At 46.7% G+C, this 21,159-nt stretch overlaps 2 protein-coding genes across 8 annotated transcripts in view; both read left to right on the plus strand.

The window, feature by feature from the left end:
* LOC143956163 (uncharacterized) overlaps positions 1 to 21,159 on the plus strand; it is a 309,704-nt gene that overhangs the window by 3,282 nt on the left and 285,263 nt on the right. The gene's annotated exons all lie outside the window — the stretch shown is intronic.
* On the plus strand, positions 365 to 15,722 carry LOC143956294 (uncharacterized). The gene is made up of 2 exons (XM_077466506.1): positions 365 to 570; positions 13,459 to 15,722. Exons 1-2 carry the CDS (start codon positions 513 to 515, stop codon positions 14,925 to 14,927), a joined length of 1,527 nt encoding a protein of 508 aa, XP_077322632.1. The 5' UTR covers positions 365 to 512; the 3' UTR covers positions 14,928 to 15,722.

Below are 21,159 nucleotides of genomic sequence, written 5' to 3' on the forward strand. Positions count from 1 at the left end.
GGAGGAGTATTTAGAAGGACACATGGATCTCTCCAAGGATGTCGCACCTCCGGGTAAGAGACTTTATTGTAAAGGAGAGAGCAGTAAGGAGGCTCCACCTAGATCCCCCATCATCTGATAAACACATAGAAACAATGTATTCAGTCAGTGTGTGTGTTTCCTACAGATGGATCCAGTAATGGGAACCGACCAGAGAGATGTCCCCGTCCTCTGTATTCCCGGGATTGCACACAGGAAGATCTCACCATCTCACAAAGAGTTAAGGAAAAAAAATATGATTTAACAGCTGATAATTACATTTTTGACCTGTTCAGGACTATGTTTTTAAAGCTAATCTCACTTTTATTAAATATTCAGGGTATAAACCAGAGTGGTTGGAAATATCCTGTTAAAGAATGGATAAAAGAGGAGGATGATGAGGTTGGTGTGATGGAGAAGTTTTCTGAAGGACACAAAGATCCCTTCAAGGATGTTGTGATTGAGACATTCAGTGACACAAACCCACCAGAGAGATGTCCCCGTCCTCTGTATTCCACACAGGAAGATCACACCATCCCCCACCATCATCAGGTAGGTGGACTTGGTGTATAGAACACAGAAGTTATTTGGAACTTTGTGAGAGGACATTCTTCTATGTAATCACCTGTTCTAATGTTGACGTCTTCATCTGAAGTACAACTTTTGCTCCTCCCCCCCCCCCATTTCCATCCAGTTTTCTCCAAACGCTTTTTTTTAAAATTTATTACATAACTATATGTACCTTCTGTGGATTTTGGGTCTAGTCACGTGATTTCAAGGGTCCTCTTCATCCTTTTGTTCTTCCAATGGTGGTCATGTGCTGAATGACAACGTGCTGTTATTTGCGCCTCTGTGTCCAGGCTGGTGTTAGTTCAAAGCTCCCTAGACACTTAGGAAATTGGCAGGGTTACAGACCTGATTTTTCTCTACTGCAGGTCAGCTACCGGATGTAGTTTCTGTGTCCACCAGCAGGTGTCTCCCAGCAGCCAACATATTCTATTAATTAGTCTTCCCCTGATGCTGGTTGCTGGGAGGGTATTTAGTCTCTCCTCTGTTGGTACACTTTGTGTCAGTGTTTTGTTTTGTTGTTTTAAGTCAGATACTGAGTGCCATTTAGCCTGCTCCTGATCTTGCTCTTGCCGTACACCAGTGATGGTGAACCTTGGCACCCCAGATGTTTTGGAACTACATTTCCCATGATGCTTATGCAGTCTGCAGTATAGTTGAGCATCATGGGAAATGTATTTCTAAATCATCTGGGGTGCCAAGTTTCGCCATCACTGCCCTACACCCTGCTGCTGTATATCTGCTCCCCTTGTTCCTGATCCCAGCCCTAGTGCCTCCTTCCTTGAATCTCCAGTATTCCCTGTGACCTGTGTGCAGTGTTGGCAACCTGACTGATATTTACTGACACGACACCCAAAATTTACGGGCACAGCCAAGCTGGCATTTCCAAAAGATACAAAATTACAGTTTTAAGTGCAAATTTCAGTATTTAGGTTGCAAACAAGTACAGTATGCAATTAGCAATGTGATTTAAGGTAGATATTAAGGCAAAAAACATATTTTTTTATTTTATTTTCCATATAGGAAGTAAGTAGCTCAGGGACAGGGCTCAGGAGGGCAAGAAATTTGAATGGGCGGCACACACACATGAAATTGACTCTCACAGTGACCCTTACAGTAGTGTGCAGCAGCACAGATGATGAAGATGACACCTCACCGACACAACATGTCCCCTCCTGAGTCACAGTGACAGTCTCTCTCCACGCTGGGGTGGTCCCTTCAGTCCAAACAGCACTGACAGTCCCGCTCCCGGCTTGCCTTGCTCCCGTCACGCAGACCCGAACATGAGGCTCCGGCTGCTCCGTTCGGCTCCCTTGCACCATGACATCACACAACGCGCTTGGGCATTGCCTCTGTCGGACCCGCCCACTCGTCGGCGCTGCCTGAACTCACTGTAGCAGGCACTCGGATGGTCTATTTCCCAAAGACAACCTCTGGATATGACGCTGAGCACGTGACCTCAACTTCTTTGGTCGACCATGGCGAGGCCTGTTCTGAGTGGAACCTGTCCTGATAAACCGCTGTATGGTCTTGACCACCATGCTGCAGCTCAGTTTCAAGGTCTTGGCAATCTTCTTATAGCCTAGGCCATCTTTATGTAGAGCAACAATTCTTTTTTTCAGATCCTCAAAGTTCTTTGCCATGAGGTGCCACGTTGAACTTCCAGTGACCAGTATGAGAGAGTGAGAGCGATAACACCAAATTTAACACACCTGCTCCCCATTCACACCTGAGACCTTGTAAACACCGAGTCACATGACACCAGTGAGGGAAAATGGCTAATTGGGCCCAATTTGGACATTTTCACTTAGGGGTGTACTCACTTTTGTTGCCAGCGGTTTAGACTTTAGATTAATGGCTGTGTGTTGAGTTATTTTGAGGGGACAGCAAATTTACACTGTTATACAAGCTGTACACTCACTACTTTACATTGTAGACAAGTGTCATTTCTTCAGTGTTGTCACATGAAATGATAGAAGAAAATATTTACAAAAATATGAGGGGTGTACTCACTTTTGTGAGATACTGTATATGGTCTGGTCTCCGCTTCCTAAGTGTAACCATGCAGATCTGGTCATATCTGCTGCTGATTCCTGATGAGAATAATCAAGATGGCAGCAGTGGGAATATTCCATTTGGCATTTGTAGTGGCTCCATGAATCTTTAGAATATTAGCTGACACACGTGTGGAACTGGACCTTTTGGACTCTCCATCTCATTAACAATAGATGACTCTCGAAGAACTCTATGAAGAGGTTTAACCTTAAACTACGTAGAGGGTTCTTTACTGTAAGAGCAGCAAGGATGTGGAATTCCCTTCCACAGACGGTGGTCTCAGCGGGGAGCATCGATAGTTTCATGAAACTATTAGATAAGCACCTGAACAACCGCAACATACAGGGATATACAATAAAATACTGACATATAATCACACACATAGGTTGGACTTGATGGACTTGTGTCTTTTTTCAACCTCACCTACTGTGTAACTGTATGTAAAACACATTCTCATTCCAATCACCATCTAAGAATAGAAAGAGACTATTGTAAAGTTTAAAAATCGTAGCACAATATAACCAACCATTAATCTACGGCAAATCTTGTATATTTTATCACATTAAAATACACTATATTCCCAAAAGTATTGGGACGCCTGCCTTTACACGCTCATGAACTTTAATGGCATCCCAGTCTTGGTCCGTAGGGTTCAATATTGAGTTGGCCCACCCTTTGCAGCTCTAACAGCTTCAACTCTAAATCATTTGGTGGATGGGGGATTATGGTGTGGGGGAGGTTCAGGGGTTGGGCTTGGCCCCTTAGTTCCAGTGAAGAGAACTCTTTATGGACCTTGCTTTGTGCACTGGTGCACAGTCATGTTGGAACAGGAAGGGGCCGTCCCGAAACTGTTCCCACAAAGTTGGCAGCATGACATTGTCCAAAATGTCTTGGTATGCTGACACCTTAAGAGTTCCCTTCACTGGAACTAAGGGGTTAAGCCCAACCCCCACACCATAATCCTCCATCCACCAAATGATTTGGACCAGTGCACAAAGCAAGGCCCAGGTGCCATTCAAGTAATTACATTGCTTGCGTAGAAAAAAAAACCCACACACATTTAGTGATGTATTAACCACTTGACCACTGGGCACTTAAACACCCTTAATAACCAGACCAATTTTCAGCTTTCGGTGCTCTCGCATTTTGAATGACAATTACTCAGTCATGCAACACTGGACCTATATGAAATTTTTGTCCTTTTTTTCACACAAATAGAGCTTTCTTTTGGTGGTATTTAATCACCGCTGGGTTTTTTATTTTTTGTGCTATAAAAGAAAAAATACCGAAAATTCTGTAAAAAAACGAATTTTTCTTTGTTTCTGTTAGAAAATTTAGCAGATTAGTAATTTTTTCTTCATAAATTTTGGCCAAAATTTATACTACTACATATCTTTGGTAAAAATAAGTACAAATTGGTGGATATTATTTGGTCTTTGTGAAAGTTATAGAGTCCACAAGCTATGGTGCCAATATCTGAAAATTGATCACACCTGAAGGACTGACGGCCTATTTCAATTCTTGAGACCCTAACATGCCAGAAAAGTACAAATACCCCCCAAATGACCCCTTTTTGGAAAGAAGACATTCCAAGGTATTTAGTAAGAGGCATGATGAGTTTTTTGAAGTTGTCATTTTTTCCCACAATTCTTTGCAAAATCAAGATTCTTTTTACTTTTTTTTTTCACAAAATTGTCATATTATCAGGTTATTTCTCACACACAGCATATGCATACCACAAATTACACCCCAAAACACATTCTGCTATTACTCCCGAGTATGGTGATACCACATGTGTGAGACTTTTACACAGTGTGGCCACATACAGAGGCCCAACATGCAGGGAGCACCATCAGGTGTTCTGGAGCACCCAGGACAATTCTGACATTTCTCTCCTACATGTAAAAATCATCATTTATTTGCTAGAAAATTACATAGAACTCCAAAACATTATATATGTTTTTTTAGCAAACACCCTGGAGAATACAATGGTGGTCTTTGCAACTTTTTATCTCGCACGGTATTTGCGCAGTAATTTTTCGAATGCTTTTTTTTGGAAAAAAAACTGTTTTGTGCTTAAAAAAAAAAAAAACACAGTAAAGTTAGCCCAATTTTTGCATAATGTGAAAGATGAAGTTACGCTGAGTAAATAGATACCTAATATGTCACTCTTCAAAATTGCACACGCTCGTGGAATGGCGGCAAACGTCGCTACTTAAAAATCCCCATAGGCGACGATTTACATTTTTTTTACTGGTTATATGTTTTGAGTTACAGAGGAGGTCTAGGGCTATAATTATTTCTCTCGCTCTAACGTTCGCAGCGATACCTCACATGTGTGGTTTGAACACCGTTTTCATATGTGGGCGGGACTTACGCATGCGTTCGCTTCTGCATGCGAGCACATGGGGACAGGGGCGCTTTAAAAAAAACATTTTTTTTTATTGTTCATTTTACTTTATTTATTTTAGTTTGACATTTTTTTCCCCAAAAATAATTTTTTTTATCACTTTTATTCCTATTACAAGGAATGTAAACATCCCTTGTAATAGGAATATGGCATGACAGGTCCTCTTTACAGTGAGATGTGGGGTCAATAAGACCCCGCATCTCACCTCTAAGCTGGGAAGCCTGAAAAAAAAAAAAGATTCTGGCTTTGATCGTATTAGCGATTCGGTAGAAGCACCGGAGGGCGGAGGGCGGCGGGAGATGTCTATGGCTGGGTATTGCAGGGTATCACCGACTATGGCTGGGTATCTCAGAGCATGGTGTTGCAGAGTACTGCGTTGCAGAGCATTGCAGGGTATTGGCGGGTGTTGCAGAGCATTGCAGAGTGTTGCAGGGTATTGGTGGGTGTTGCAGAGCATTGCAGAGTGTTGCAGGGTATCGGCGGGGGTTGCAGAGCATTGCAGAGTGTTGCAGGGTATCGGCGGGGGTTGCAGAGCATTGCAGAGTGTTGCAGGGTATCGGCGGGGGTTGCAGAGCATTGCAGAGTGTTGCAGGGTATTGGCGGGTGTTGCAGAGTGTTGCAGGGTATTGCAGAAATAGCGTTGCGGAGTGTTGCAGGGCATTGCGGAGTGTTGCAGGGCATTGCGGAGTGTTGCAGGGCATTGCGGAGTGTTGCAGGGCATTGCGGAGTGTTGCAGGGCAATGCGGAGTGTTGCAGGGCAATGCGGAGTGTTGCAGGGCAATGCGGAGTATTTGCAGGGCATTGCAGAGTATTTGCAGGGCATTGCAGAGTATTTGCAGGGAATTGCAGAGTATTTGCAGGGAATTGCAGAGTAATGCAGACTATTTGCAGGGAATTGCAGAGTAATGCAGAGTATTTGCAGGGAATTGCAGAGTAATGCAGAGTATTTGCAGGGAATTGCAGAGTAATGCAGAGTATTTGCAGGGAATTGCAGAGTAATGCAGAGTATTTGCAGGGAATTGCAGAGTAATGCAGAGTATTTGCAGGGAATTGCAGAGTAATGCAGAGTATTTGCAGGGAATTGAGGGGTTAATTTTCGGTGAGCAGCGATGTGGGCACTGCAGATGCAGCCCACATCGCTGCTGACACCGATCTCTTCCCCCTCCGCTGTACCGATCGGTACAGAGAGGGGAGGGAGGAACCGGCGTCATAACATGACGCCGGCTTGTTTACAAGTGATCACTCCGTCATTTGACGGAGCGATCACGTGGTAAACGGCCGCGATGAGCGGCCGTTTACCGTGATTCGTGATGCGCCGGGTCCACTGGACCCAGCGGTCACGGATGCTCTCGTGTGCGCGCCCCAGGGGGCGCGCGAGAGCAGAATTCTGGGAGGCCGTTAATTAACGGCCTCTCAGAGTTAAACAACCGCCCTGAAGCCGTTAATCGGCAATGGGCGGTTGTTAAGTGGTTAATAAGTGTAGAGCTGTATCCATCTGTATCTATTTGTATCTTTTATACCAGCCTGGAGTTCGGCTTTAATAGATTTTTCTCATATCGTCTTCCAGGACAGCCTCTGAGATATAGAGCTCCTCCCTCCGGGACAGGAAACACGTCAACCCAATCAAATAAAAGGGTGGTCCTCCAGGCCCTCCTCAGTTTTTGTGTTTCCCGCTGGACGGGAAGGAGCACGTCGGAACTAGTAGGGGAGCTCCTTTTTCTCAGGGGATGTCCTGGGGGAGCACCTGGTGGACCTTGCCCATAGCACCCCTCGGTCCGTTTGGAGGGAGGAGAGGGTAGCTATCAGTCCCCGCTGCCATGAAACGTGCAGAGAGAACGGGACCCCGATGTGCGGCAATCTTCCCCCACTATTTCGCTAACCGCTCGTACCTGGCCGGTCGGATGGCAGGCGAAAGACGTTCGGATCCACTGGCTGGCTTTCGGGTACTGCAGGCGATGCGGTCGTAAGGAATGAATGGCGTGAGTGGGCGGAGTTTTTGCATTCCAGCATTCGGAAGTGCGAGAGACGCACTTCCGCCAGAATCGCATCATCAGGGGGCGCCGCTGGATCTGTTCCAGTCCTCTGGGCGTGGCGGTGTGGCTACAGGGCTGTCTGGAGCGGTGTAAGGACTCAGGGAGACTGAGTAAAACACAGGAACCATGGAGGGCGCAGTTGTGCAGGTGGACTCCGGTTCGGCAGGCTCCAGAACCTCCCAGGTAAGCTTGGTGAGGGCAGACCAGGTCTTACACTGGGGCGTTGAGGGGTCACTTTGACCATAGTACCCTCCCGGGGTAGGGAACCTGCTGGTGAGGGGGGCACTTCCTAGGCAGACCCTAGAAGCACAGTGGTGTGGTCAGGGGTGGTATTTTAATGGGACCCTGTTTTTCTTTGTTTTTTAGGTCAAACAGGACAGAGCCCAGATACCTTTGCCCAGAAGGAAATGTGCCGTGTGTGGGGCTAAGTTAGGCACCAGTTGGGAGAAGCCGCTTTGCCCGGATTGTGTCAGTAGCCTTGTTAAGGAGGACTCGGTGGCAGCTTGTCACAAAGTTTTGACATCCGTAAAGGATGAGATTGCATCCACTTTCCAATCATTTAAGAGTATGATGGATATGATGCAGGGTCCTTCTGTCTCCTTACCCAGGGCCGTGAGCATGCCTTCCTTGTTTGAGCCGAGTCAGGAGGAAGAGGTGGATAAGGAGAGGGTACCAAGGTCGCTAGCCTCCTCTCGGAGAGAGTCTACTTCTGAGTCAGATACAAGTTATCTTTGGACGACGTAGGTGACCTCCTTAAGGCAATATATGACACACTGGAGATCAAGGAAGAACAGGTCCAACTTTCAAAGCACAACATGATGTATCAGGGGTCGAGTGTACTGAAAGACAGGGTATTCCCCATTCATAAATCACTGATTGAGGCGATTCTGCTGGAGTGGGAACAATCAGAAAAGAGGCTGTTTTTTTTTTCAGGCAGCCTTAAAAGGAGGTTCCCTTTTGAGACGGATGCGGTGCATCCCTGGAACAAGGTTCCCAAGCTTGATGCCCCCTTGGCTAAAGTCTCAAAAAAGACGGATTTGGCCTTTGATGATATGGGTTCACTCAGGGACCCCATGGATAAGAGGGGAGACGTACTGCTTAAGAGGACCTGGGATGCCTCTTCGATCGGGCTTAAACCAGCCCTAGCAGCTACATATGTGGCCAGAAACTTAGAGTGTTGGCTTACATAGTTGCAGTCACATATTTCAGTGGGCACTTCCAGGCAACAACTGTTGAAGTCCTTTCTGCTACTGTTCAAGGCAATGTGGTTTTTGGCCGACTCCTCTGCGGAGTCAGTCAAGTTATCCGCTGCGTTAGTGAACGCAGCCAGAAGGGCCGTATGGCTTAAGACCTGGACAGGGGACGCAGCTACGAAATTGAAACTGTGCGGATTACCTTTTTCAGGGGACCACTTGTTCGGGCCTGGCCTGCAAGAGGCGTTAGAGCGCACGCAGGATAAGAAGAAAGCTTTCCCAGAGAATAAAAAGAAGGCTGAAGGAAAGCGTTTTTGTCGAGGCTCTAGGCAGCAGAACCTGCAGGAAAGGGAGGTTCGCCCCAAAAAGCATTGGTCGGGTCACAAGGGGAGGGGCAGAGGAGGGATCTTATTCAATCCTCCTCAACCCTCCTCTAAAACCCAGTGACTCCTGTGTCCCGGTGAGGGGGAAGGCTGGGGAAGTTCCTTCCACAATGGGTCGCTTCAACCGAAAGTCCGTTCATACGAGATGTAATAAGGAACGGCTACAGGTTGGAGTTTGCTTCAGTTCCCCTCCAGAGTTTTCAGGTAACCAAGTTACCAAGAGAAGGCGAAGGCTCTGGGTCTTCTTCTGGGAGACCTGGTAGACCAAGAAGTACTGGTACAGGTACCTCTGGAGGAACGAAGCTTGGGGGTTTACTCCCATGTGTTCGTGGTAAAGAAGCCTTCAGGGAAATTCAGGTTGATCCTGAATCTCCGCCCCTTGAACAGGTTCATAAAATACAAGCGGTTCTGGATGGAGTCAATCTTCTCGGTAAACAAGTTTCTGTTTCGGGGTTGTCGCATGGCCACCGTGGACCTCAGGGATGCATATTTGCATATCCCGATTCATCCGGAGTCCCAGAGGTTTCTCAGGTTAGCAGTGCAGACGAACACAGGAGTGGTACACCTCCAGTTTCGAGCGCTTCCTTTTGGGCTCTCGGCCTCACCAAGGATCTTTACAAAGGTACTGGCAGAGGCGCTGGCCCCGTTAAGGCTCAGGGCTATAACAGTGATTCCATATCTGGACAATCTACTGTTTATAGCTCAGTCGGCCCAACAGCTGGAGAAAGATGTGCAGGAGGCATTGGTTTTCCTGCGTTCACTGGGGTGGCTGATCAACCAGGAAAAATCCCAGTTGACCCCCTCACAGGAAGTCCTGTATCTAGGGTACAGGATCTCTTTGGTGGAGATGAGGGTGTTTCTTCCGGCAGAGAAGATCAATAAGCTAGAGCAGGCGGTAGCCCAGCTTCAATCAGGTCGAGAAGCCCAGATCGGAGAGGTCATGAGAGTCCTGGGATTGATGACATCATGTTTTCCAGCGGTGGCCTGGGCAAGGCATCATCAGCACCCGTTGCAAAGACTTATGCTCCGTTATTGGTACGGCAGGAAGCAGAGCCTGGATCAGGTTATGCCCCTATCTTCTGCCGTCAGGAGGTCTCTGTGGTGGTGGCGGGACCAAGTCAACCTGGACAAGGGTCTTCCCTGGTCCCCACAGGCCACGGTGGTGGTCACGACCGATGCCAATGTGTTTGGTTGGGGTGCCCACCTAGAGGGAATCTTAGCCCAAGAAACCTGGTTGAAAATATAGGCAGGTCGTTCCTCAAACCAGAAAGAGCTTCTGGGGGTTTGGAATGCTATAGAAACCTTCCAGTCCCAGATACAGGGCAGGGATCTGCAGGTTCAGTCAGACAATGTGGCAGCAGTAGCTTATCTGAACAAGCAGGGGGGAACCAGAAGCCCCGCGCTGCAGGCTATTGCAGACAGAATTTTCTGTTGGACCGAGAGGAACTTGTCCTCGATATCAGCGATTCATCTGAAGGTAGCTCAGAATTCGCTGGCCGATTTTCTCAGTCGGCAGAAGGTAGGCCAGGACGAGTGGTCCCTCAACGGGGAAGTGTTCGAGGAGATTGTGTCATGCTGGGGAAGGCCAGAAATAGACCTATTTGCAGCAGAAAGCAACAGGAAGGTGACACAGTTTTTTTCCATTCACCCACAGGATCAAGCCAGGGGGATAGACGCCTTTGCCAATCCATGGCATTTCGGCCTGTGCTATGCCTTCCCTCCTGTAAGGATGGTGGCGGAGGTTCTGCAGAAGTTCCAGTTGGAAGCTGCGGACCTCATTTTAGTGGCTCCTTTTTGGCCAAGGAGACCCTGGTTTGCCAGTATAAAGAGGTTGGCCGTTCATCCTCCACTGTTACTTCCGGTCAGGGAGGATTTGCTTTCCTAGGGGCCCATTCTGCATCCTCAGAAAGACTCAAGCTTGCGGCCTGGTATCTGAGGAACAGATCTTAAGATCACAAGGTTTCTCAGAGAGAGTGGTTAAGACCTTGTTAGAATGCCGTAAACCGGTAACTAGAGCGATTTACGCAAAGATAAGGGAAAAGGTTTAACTCCTGGTTGCGAGAACAGGGAGTTGGACATCCTGGGGTCCCGGCAGTCCTAGATTTTCTGCAAGCGGGGGTAGAGCTGGGCCTTTCTATCAGCACCCTAAAGGTACAGGTGGCGGCCTTAAGTGGTTTTTCTTCAGTCCTCTCTCCAGCAGAATCCTTTTGTCAAGAACTTCTTCAAAGCTCTGGCTAGATCCAGGCCTGTGAAGATGAAGACCTGTCCTACCTGGGATTTGTCCTTTAGTCCTTTAGTCCTTAGATCTTTGACCCGAGATCCCTTCGAGCCCTTAGAGAAGGCATCCCTTAAATGGAAAGTTCTGAAGACAGTTTTTTTTGATAGCGATCACCTCAGCCAGAAGGGTGAGTGATCTGCAAGCGCTCTCGATCAGGGAGCCGTTTTTATCAATTTTAGAGGACAGGGTAGTGCTTAAGGCTGACCCTAGTTTTCTCCCTAAGGTTGTGTCTACTTTTCATAGGACACAGGACAATTATTTTGCCAACGTTTTTTTTTTTTCAACCTCAGACAGGGATGAGGTGGGATCTTTTGCGTTTGTTAGATGTCAGAAGAAGCCTCTTAGTTTTTTTTTTGGAAGCTACTAGGGACTTCAGGAAGTCAGACTCACTTTTTGTTAATTTTTCGGGCGCTCGCAAGGGATGCAAGGCGTCCAAATCGTCCATCGACCAGGTGGATAAGAATGGCGATAGTTGAGGCCTATGAATTAGAGGGGAAGCAGGCTCCCTTATGCAGGCCATGCACGGTCGAATTTCGAATGAATTTTCTTTTCAAAATCAGAAAATTTGGGGGTTTTTTTGTGATCCGATGATGCCACCATTTTTCGAAATTCGGCCGACCAAGCCTTCAATTTCACCTCATATTGCTACAGAAAAGAATTTGCTTGGCTGGGAATCTTCTTTTCTCTCCGTAAATTTTCTTTTATCTCCGTACATTTTCTTTTCTTTTTTGCGTTTCTCGCACGATTCTCCCATCATTGATTAGAAAATCGTTCGTTTTTCTAAAAATTTCCAACATGTCCAATTCCTCAAATTTTATTTCCGCACAAAATCGGCTGTTGCTGCAGCCCACTAATGGTGCGAAATTCATACGAAAATTCTTAGATACGATTTTCGAAAGAAAATTCTTTCGAAATTCGAACCGTGTATGGCCGGCATTAGTTAAGTCACACTCTACCAGGGAGCGGTTTCTGTGTCATGGGCAGAGAAGGCTGGAGCCTCTCCGGAGGAGATCTGCAAGGCAGCAACTTGGTCCAGCTACTCTACTTTTGCAAGACATTACCGTCTGGATTTATTGTCTGATAAGGAAGAGACTTTTGGACGTAAGGTCCTCCCAGGCAGTGGTCCCGCCCTGACAAGGTGAGCTCCTTGCTTATCATCTCAGAGGCTGTCCTTTGAAGACGATACGAAAAAACCGGAGTTAGACTTACCGGTAACTCCTTTTTCTAGGAGTCTTCCAGGACAGCCTGGTTTCCCACCCAAAGTTGTTTAGTTTGACTAGTGGTGAGGATGTGTACTAACGTGGTTGTTAATGTGTTATGTCTTTCAGAGCCTTCCGGCAGTCCTTGGAGTAAAACTGAGGAGGGTCTGTAGGCAGGGGCGTACCTAGAGCATTTGGCACCTGGGGCGGATCCTATATCTGGCACCCCCCACCTTAAAATGTAAAAACACCCCACTGTGCCCCCTGCATACCTCTGCATCCTTCAATATCTTTTTGTCACTACTGTGTACCCCCCCTCTCCACAACTGCACCTCTGGACCCCTTTACATTACACATCACCCTGCACCTCTGGACCCCTTTACATTACACATCACCCTGCACCTCTGGACCCCTTTACATTACACAGGACCTTGCACCTAAGGACCTCTTTACATTACACAGCATCCTGCACCTCTGGACCCCTTTACATTACACAGCCCTTGTACCTCTGGACCCCTTTACATAACACAGTACCCCGAACCTCCTGACCCCTTTACATTACACAGCCCTTGTACCTCTGGACCCCTTTACATTACACAGCTCTCTGGACCCCTTTACATTAGACCGCGCCATGAACCTCTGGACCCCTTTACATCACACAGCCCTTGTACCTCTGGACCCCTTTACATTACACAGCACCCTGCACCTCTGCACCCCTTTACATTACAAGGCTCCTCACAGCTCTGGACCCTCTGCATGTTACACAGACCCCCTACAGTGCGGACCTCCCTACCGTACAGGCCCCCCATCTACAGTGTAGAACCCCCTACAGTACAGAATCCTCACCTACAGTGCAGACCCTCCTGTGTGGCACCCGGGGCAGCCCGCCCGCCCCCCACTTAGTCCGCCACTGCCTGGAGGACCACCCTTTTATTTGATTGGGTTGACGTGTTTCCTGTCCCGGAGGGAGGAGCCCTATATATCTCAGAGGTTGTTCTGGAAGACTCCTACAAAAAGAGTTACCGGTAAGTCTAACTCTGTTTTTTTTTTTTATTATTTTGGGGTTTAGGCTGAAGAACGGATTAATATAAAAGCTGAGGTTAAAGAGGAAGAAGCAGAGACGTATATGGGGGGTGATCAGCCGTCCACGGAGGAGGTCGGGATGATAATGAAAAGTGAACAGGAAGAAATGTGTCCACCTATCAACATAAGTAAGTATAGGTACTATGGAAGAAACGGGTCACAGTCTCATTATACTTCTGAGTATTCTCTGTTATTACTGACCTTTTTATATTTATTTTAAAAAAAATGTTCCCCAACAGATGGATGTGATGTCAGGAATTCCTCGGAGAGACGTCTTCTATTATCTGCTGATTGTAAGTCAGAAGATAATGTCATCACACAGGATCCTCCAGGAGGAAATCCAAATACACAAAATATACATCACAGACCTTCCTGTCCGGAGACATCAATGGATCCCTCTGATCAGGGGGAATCTTCTCATCAATCACATACTATGATTGGAAATATCCATGTAAGATCTCACACTGCAGATCCATCAACGGATCCTTCTAATCCCGAGGAATCTTCCTCACCCCACGAAGGAGATCACCGAGGTGACAATCTATTGTCATGTTTGGGGTGCGGGAAATCTTTCCAGACAAACTCTGAACTTCATACCCATCTCCGATCCCACACCCGTGTAACTCTTACATGTTCATACTGCGAGAAATCTTTTAATGAGGAAAGCGAATTTCTTACACATCAGAGACTTCACAAAGCTGAGAATCCTCATATTTGTTCAGCGTGCGGGAAATGTTTCACTGAAAAAAACGAACTACTTGTACACCGGAAAGTTCACGTCGGAGTGCGTCCTTTTCCTTGTTCTGAGTGCGGGAAATGTTTCACCGGGGAAAGGCAACTTCTAACACACCAGAGGCTTCACACGGGCGAGCGACCGTTTACATGCACGGAGTGTGGGAAGAGTTTCACTGAGAAAAAATGGCTTAATTCGCACCAGAGAGTTCACGCAAGTGAGCGCGCATATTCATGTTCAGAGTGCGGGAAATATTTCAGCCAGGAAAGAACCCTTGTTAAACACCAGAGAATTCACACAGGGGAGCGCCCCTATTCATGTTCAGAGTGCGGGAAAAGTTTCAGCCAGGAAACAACCCTTGTCAAACACCAGAGAATTCACACAGGTGAGCGCCCCTATTCATGTTCAGAGTGCGGGAAATGTTTCAATCATAAACGAGACCTTGTTAAACACCAAAAAACTCATACAGGCGAGCTTCCTTATTCATGTTCGGTGTGCGGGAAATGTTTTGTCGTGAAATGCGTACTTCTAGCACACCAGAGGATTCACACGGGCGAGCGTCCTTTTTCTTGCACGGAGTGCGGGAAAAGCTTCACTCAGAAAGGAAGCCTGACTATACACCAAAGACTTCACAAAAGCGAGCGGCCTTTTCCTTGTTTGGAGTGTGGGAGATCTTTCACTGTAAAAGCCAAGTTTCTCGCCCACCAGAGGAGTCACATGGAGGAGAGTACTTTTTCTTGTTCAGACTGCGGGAAATTTTTTAGTCTGAAAGCCCAGCTACTTGCACATCAGAAAAGCCACACGGGCAAACATCCTTTTCCCTGCCCTTTGTGCGGGATATGTTTCTCTGACAAGGGAAATCTTCATAAACACCAGAGGAGTCACACGGGTGAACGCCCTTTTGCGTGTTCAGAGTGCGGGAAAAGTTTTACACGTAAAGAAAATCTGATAAAACATCAAAGTACACACACCTGATGAGACTGTTAATACATGTAGCCGGGTTCTTGGCTAAGAATGAGATTGAGAGAAACACTGGCTGCAGCTGCTCTCTGTAGCTAGGTTTAGGTGGTTAGGTTTAGAGCCCCCCCCGCTTTACAGCTGCTACAGTTACCTATTGCTTATAGTAAGAGGTACACTATATTATCATAAGTATTGGGACACCTGCCTTTACACACACATGAACTTTAATGGCATCCCAGTCTTAGTCTGTAGGGTTCAATATTGAGTTGGCCCACCCTTTGCAGCTATAACAGCTTCAACTCTGGTGCAGAGCAGAGAGTGGACTAACCGCTGTTTGTGATCGGATGATGAGCAGCATTATTACTGGGGCTGGTGAGCTGCGGCTGGGGGATTCACTGTCTGCTGCTGGAGAGACTGAGTCCTTTAGGAACTGACCATACAGCCATCTCGTAGCCTTATTACTGCCAGCAACTATTCTCATGTTCACCTTGAGTACGACTAGACCCCAACACTAGCCGGTTGAAGAATTAAGTCTAAAGCCGGCCACGTTACAGCTGCTACACAGATACCTTTACCTACTGCTTATGCTAAGAGGTACCTCTCAGGGGACATTGCACCATATCATAGCCAATGTTTATTGCTGATTTATGAGTTGATTCCAGTGATACAGAACTCTATTCGAAGTTACTTTTGCCTAGCGATTATACACTCTAGTGGAATGTATCTGAACCTATTTTCTTTGTGTTCATTTATGCTCAAACCACCATTCATTCTAAGTCATACCAATACATTGAGTTAATTTTCAACTAAGCAGTCTTGTGTCTTTTTCCTGGTATTAATTCACAGCCAAACTAAAGGTATACATACTAGTGTTCTTTTAAGTTCTTACAGTGACTTACATTCAACCAGGTATGTTAGGAGGGCCTGAGGGTGTTTTGGAGTCGTGGTGAAGAACAGAGAACCCAAATTACCAATCTGTTCTCTCAGGTTTAATGCTACATAGATGTAGTGTGGATGGTGGGAGGAGAGCTGTCGGAGAATGTAGTGTGGATGGTGGAGGAGAGCTGTCGGAGAATGTAGTGTGGATGGTGGGGGAGAGCTGTCGGAGAATGTAGTGTGGATGGTGGAGGAGAGCTGTCGGAGAATGTAGTGTGGATGGTGGAGGAGATCTGTCGGAGAATGTAGTGTGGATGGTGGAGGAAAGCTGTCGGAGAATGTTGTGTGGCTGGTGGAGGAGATCTGTCCGAGAATGTAGTGTGGATGGTGGGAGGAGATCTGTCGGAGAATGTAGTGTGGATGGTGGGAGGAGAGCTGTCGGAGAATGTAGTGTGGATTGTGGAGGAGATCTGTCGGAGAATGTAGTGTGGTAGTGTGGATGGTGGGAGGAGAGCTGTCGGAGAATGTAGTGTGGATGGTGGGAGGAGAGCTGTCGGAGAATGTAGTGTGGTAGTGTGGATGGTGGGAGGAGAGCTGTTGGAGAATGTAGTGTGGATGGTGGGAGGAGAGCTGTCGGAGAATGTAGTGTGGATGGTGGGAGGAGAGCTGTCGGAGAATGTAGTGTGTATGGTGGAGGAGATCTGTTGGAGAATGTAGTGTGGATGGTGGGAGGAGATCTGTCGGAGAATGTAGAGTGTATGGTGGAGGAGATCTGTCGGAGAATGTAGTGTGGATGGTGGAGGAGAACTGTCGGAGAATGTAGTGTGGATGGTGGAGGAGAACTGTCGGAGAATGTAGTGTGGATGGTGGGGGAGATCTGTCAGAGAATGTAGTGTGGATGGTGGAGGGAGAGCTGTCGGAGAATGTAGAGTGGATGGTGGAGGAGATCTGTCAGAGAATGTAGTGTGGATGGTGGAGGAGATCTGTCAGAGAATGTAGTGTGGATGGTAGAGGAGATCTGTCGGAGAATGTAGTGTGGATGGTGGAGGAGATCTGTCGGAGAATGTAGTGTGGATGGTGGAGGAGAGCTGTCGGAGAATGTAGTGTGGATGGTGGAGGAGAGCTGTCGGAGAATGTAGTGTGGATGGTGGGAGGAGATCTGTCGGAGAATGTAGTGTGGATGGTGGGGGGAGAGTTGTCGGAGAATGTAGTGTGGATGGTGGAGGAGAGCTGTCGGAGAATGTAGTGTGGATGGTGGAGGAGATCTGTCGGAGAATGTAATGTGGATGGTGGGGGAGAGCTGTCGGAGAATGTAGTGTGGATGGTGGAGGGAGAGCTGTCGGAGAATGTAGAGTGGATGTAGTGTGAATGGTGGGAGAGCTGCAAGAGATCATAGTGTAGATAGGAGAGGGTGGAGCTGCTGGAGAGCATATTGTAGGAATGAGGTCTCAGAGAATGTGATACATACTGTAAATTGCAGAAAGATGTATAACACCGGATGGTAGCAGATGGCACACGTGGTGTGCAACAAGGGAATGCTATAGAGAAAGATGAGCGGGGACTGAGCGGCAAAGGATCAGCAAAGCTGGCAGACCAGAGCAGGAGAAATTAGATGTCACGTGTGTAGCATGGAAACAATACATACGGGAATTGAGCGGGGACCTGAGAGAGAGGAGGATCAGCAAGCCAGAGGATCAGTAGAGCTGGGGGTTACTACTGAGTAGGGGATCAGCAGAGCTGGGGTTAACTTTTGTCATACCTCTCAATTTTGTAAGATGGGATTAAGGAACACCTATTAGCAAAAGTATGTAGGCTTAGGACACGTCCCTTGTCACAACCCTTAACCACTTCAGTCCCAGAAGAATTTACCCCCTTCCTGACCAGAACACTTTTTGCGATTCAGCACTGCATTGCTTTAACTGACAATTGCGCGGTCGTGCAACGTGGCTCCCATACAAAATTGATGTCCTTTTTTTTCTTTTTTTACTTTTTACTATAATAAATATCCCCCATAAATATATAAAAAAATATATTTTTTCCTCAGTTTAGGCCGATACGTATTCTTCTACATATTTTTGGTAAAAAAAAAAAAAAAATCGCAATAAGCGATTATTGATTGGTTTGCGTAAAAGTTATAGTGTTTACAAAATAGGGGATAGTCATTTTTAGTAATATTATTTTTTTTAAATGGCGCGATTATCGATCTTCATCGTGACTGCAACATTATGGTGGACACATCTGACATTTTTGACACATTTTTGAATGAATGAATGAAATACTTGTATAGCGTACAATGCGAACTGAATCGCCTCTAGGCGCTGTGGCGAGCTTTGATCATCTGCTAAAAGAGGAAGGTCTTGAGTTTTTTCCTAAAAGCCAGGTGATTTTCTTCCAGGCGGATGTTGATTGGTAGAGCATTCCATAGCCGAGGCCCTTGGACAGCGAATCTCCGATCCCCCTTGGATTTATACCGGGCTTTGGGCACGAGGAGGAGGTTTTTGTTGGCTGATCGAAGACTGAAGGTTTGGTGTGTAATGATTTATTTTCTCCATTAGGTATTGCGGAGCTTCTCTATGCACGCATTTGTGGGTGAGGCAAAGGGTCTTGAACGTGATCCGATTTTTTTTTTTACGGTTAGCCAATGTAGGCTCCTCAGTGAAGGAGAAATGGATTCCCAGGGTTTTTTTCCTGTTATCAGCCTTGCCGCCGTGTTTTGGATCAGTTGTAATCGCGCAAGTTGATATTGTGGTAATCCTATGTAGCGAGTTTGCGTAGTCCAGTCGTGAATTAATGATTGTTCCAACTACCACTGCTTTGTCATTCTTTGGGATAAAAGGGATGAGTCTGCGAAGCATGCGCAGCAGATGGTGAGATCCACTGACTACAGATCCTACTTGCGCATCCATTGACATTTGTGCGTCTAAAATAACCCCGAGACTCTTCGCTTTGGTCTTTGGGGAGATAGTCTGCCCAAAGACGGTTGGTGGAGACCAGGAGGTTTTGGTTGCGGGCTTATGATTTGGGTGTAAGATAAGAAGCTCTGTCTTTGATTCGTTCAGCTGGAGGGAGTTAGTGGTCATCCAGTCCTCTATTGATTTGAGGCAGTTTTCAAGTTGTTGTTGGTGATCTTTTTTTCCATTGATCCGGAAATAAAGTTGCGTGTCGTCAGCGGATTTTTGGGACCATTGTCATTTGTACAGCAATCAGTGCTATACAAATGCACTGATTCCTGTGTAAATGACACTAGCAGTGAAGGGGTTAACCACTAGGTGGCAGTGTAGGGGTTAAGTGTGTCCTAGGGCCTTGTTGCTAACTGTGGGGGAGCGTGGCTGTGTTTTACAGATCACTGATCTCTGCTCCAATCACAAGTAGCAGAGATCAGTGTCACTGTTGCTTGTTTACTTTAGCATCTCCCCGTTCTTCCTCTCCGTGAGGCGATCGCGGGTATACCCGCGGCGATCGATTCCGTGGGACCCCGTGACGGGACTCGCAGAGCTTCCCGCATGCGCGCCACTGGCGGCGCGCATGCGCACCCCCTCCGCCTCTTAAAGGGCAACGTACAGGTATGTGATTTTGCCTGTACGTGTCCTTCTGCCGACTTATATCAGCCCCGGAAGATTTTACCCCCTTCCTGACCAGAGCACTTTGCGCGGTCATGCGGCGTTGCACCCAAACAAAATTGACGTCCTTTTTCTCACAAATAGAGCTTTCTTTTGGTGGTATTTGATCATCCCTGGGGTTTTTTATTTTTTGCGCAATAAACAAAAAAAAGAGCAAAAATTTTGAAAAACAACACGATATTTTTTAAATATCCCCCAAAAATATATATAAAAAATGTTTTCCTCAGTTCAGGCCCATATGTATTCTTCTACATATTTTCGGCAAAAAAAAAATGCAATAGGCGTATATTGATTGGTTTGCCCAAAAGTTATAGTGTACAAAATAGGGGATAGATTTATAGCATTTTTATTATTCATTTTTTTTTTTTTACTAGTAATGACGGCGATCTGCGATTTTTATCAGGAGTACGACATATCGGACACTTTTGACACATTTTTGGGACCACTGGCATTAATACAGCGATTAGTGCGATTAAAAATGCATTGATTACTTTAAAAATGTCACTGGCAGTGAAGGGGTTAAGTGTGTCCTATTGTGTGTTCTAACTGAAGGGGGGAGGGGACTGTGCAGGGAAGATAACAGATCGCTGTTCATACTGTATGAACAGACGATCTGTCACTTCTCCCCTCAGAGAACCAGAAACTGTGTGTTTATACACACACAGTCCCGGGTTCTCCGTGTCTCAGCGGCGATCGCGAGAGCCTGACGGTGATGGAGACCACCGGGCACTCGCATCGGCTCGTGATCGAGACCGCCGGGCACTTGCACACGCCCCCTAGTGGCCACATGGCATAGCGACGTTACATAACTTTGTTTCGCCCAGCCGTGCCATTCAGCCACAGTACAACTGCGGCGCATGGTCGGCAAGTGGTTAATCCCACAAGTGTTTTTTTTTTTACCACTACTATTCCTTTATACTGGCTTTTAGAATTTACAAAAGCAGGAATTTAGAAATTGGATGAAAGGTTTAGTACTGGGGAAATACTTTTTAATAGATAAATAGTACATATACAACGATATATTTTAGACCAAAATGAGGGACAAATGAGGAGGAAAGAGGGACAGGGACTTTGTTCTGAATGTCCCTCATAATCAGAGACAGTTGGGAGCTATGCTACTGAGCAGGGGATCAGCAGGGTTGGGGGCTACTACTGAGCGGGGGATCAGCAAAGCTGGGGTTACTACTGAGTGGGGCATCAACAGAGTTAAGGATACTACTGTGCAGGGGATCTGCTGAAATGAGAGTACTAATAAGCTGGGAATCTGCGGAACAAGGGTACTAATGCTGGGGAGGGGTACTAAGGAGCTGGGGATTTGCTGAGTAGGACACGACTGAGCCAGGGTTCTGCTGGACCTCAAGCTTCAAAAAACATAATTGAAGCATCACGAAGCATCAAAACACATCAAAAACCATGCTGAAGTGGTAGGTCTACCTTCAACTCCACCCACTAACTCACTCATTGCCCAGGAGATCGCGAATCACTTCAAACAGAAGATTGATACAATTCGCGAGGAGATCTCTACTGTTCAGATACCCTCCATGCTTTACACCTCATGCCCCTAGGTACAATCATCACTTCACTCTTTCAACCCCACCACTATAGACAAAGTTGTTAAACTACTTGCTAACATCCATCTTACTACTTGCCTCCTGGATCCTGTTCCCTCTAAGCCCTTGTACACACGGTCGGAGATTCCGACGGAATGTGTCCGATCGGACCATTTTGTCGGATATTCTAACTGTGTGTGG

Source organism: Lithobates pipiens, unplaced genomic scaffold (assembly GCF_037356315.1).
Source record: "Lithobates pipiens isolate NorthernLeopardFrog02 unplaced genomic scaffold, aLitPip1_a1.2 Scaffold_35, whole genome shotgun sequence".
NCBI classification, from domain to species: domain Eukaryota; kingdom Metazoa; phylum Chordata; class Amphibia; order Anura; family Ranidae; genus Lithobates; species Lithobates pipiens.

What these genes read in the sequence shown, in the direction of transcription:
- LOC143956294 (XM_077466506.1), top strand. Translation starts at nt 513, where the DNA reads ATGTCCCCGTCCTCTGTATTCCACACAGGAAGATCACACCATCCCCCA. An exon ending in CCATCCCCCACCATCATCAG is followed by an intron (nt 571 to 13,458) that starts GTAGGTGGACTT and finishes GTTCCCCAACAG; the next exon opens with ATGGATGTGATGTCAGGAAT.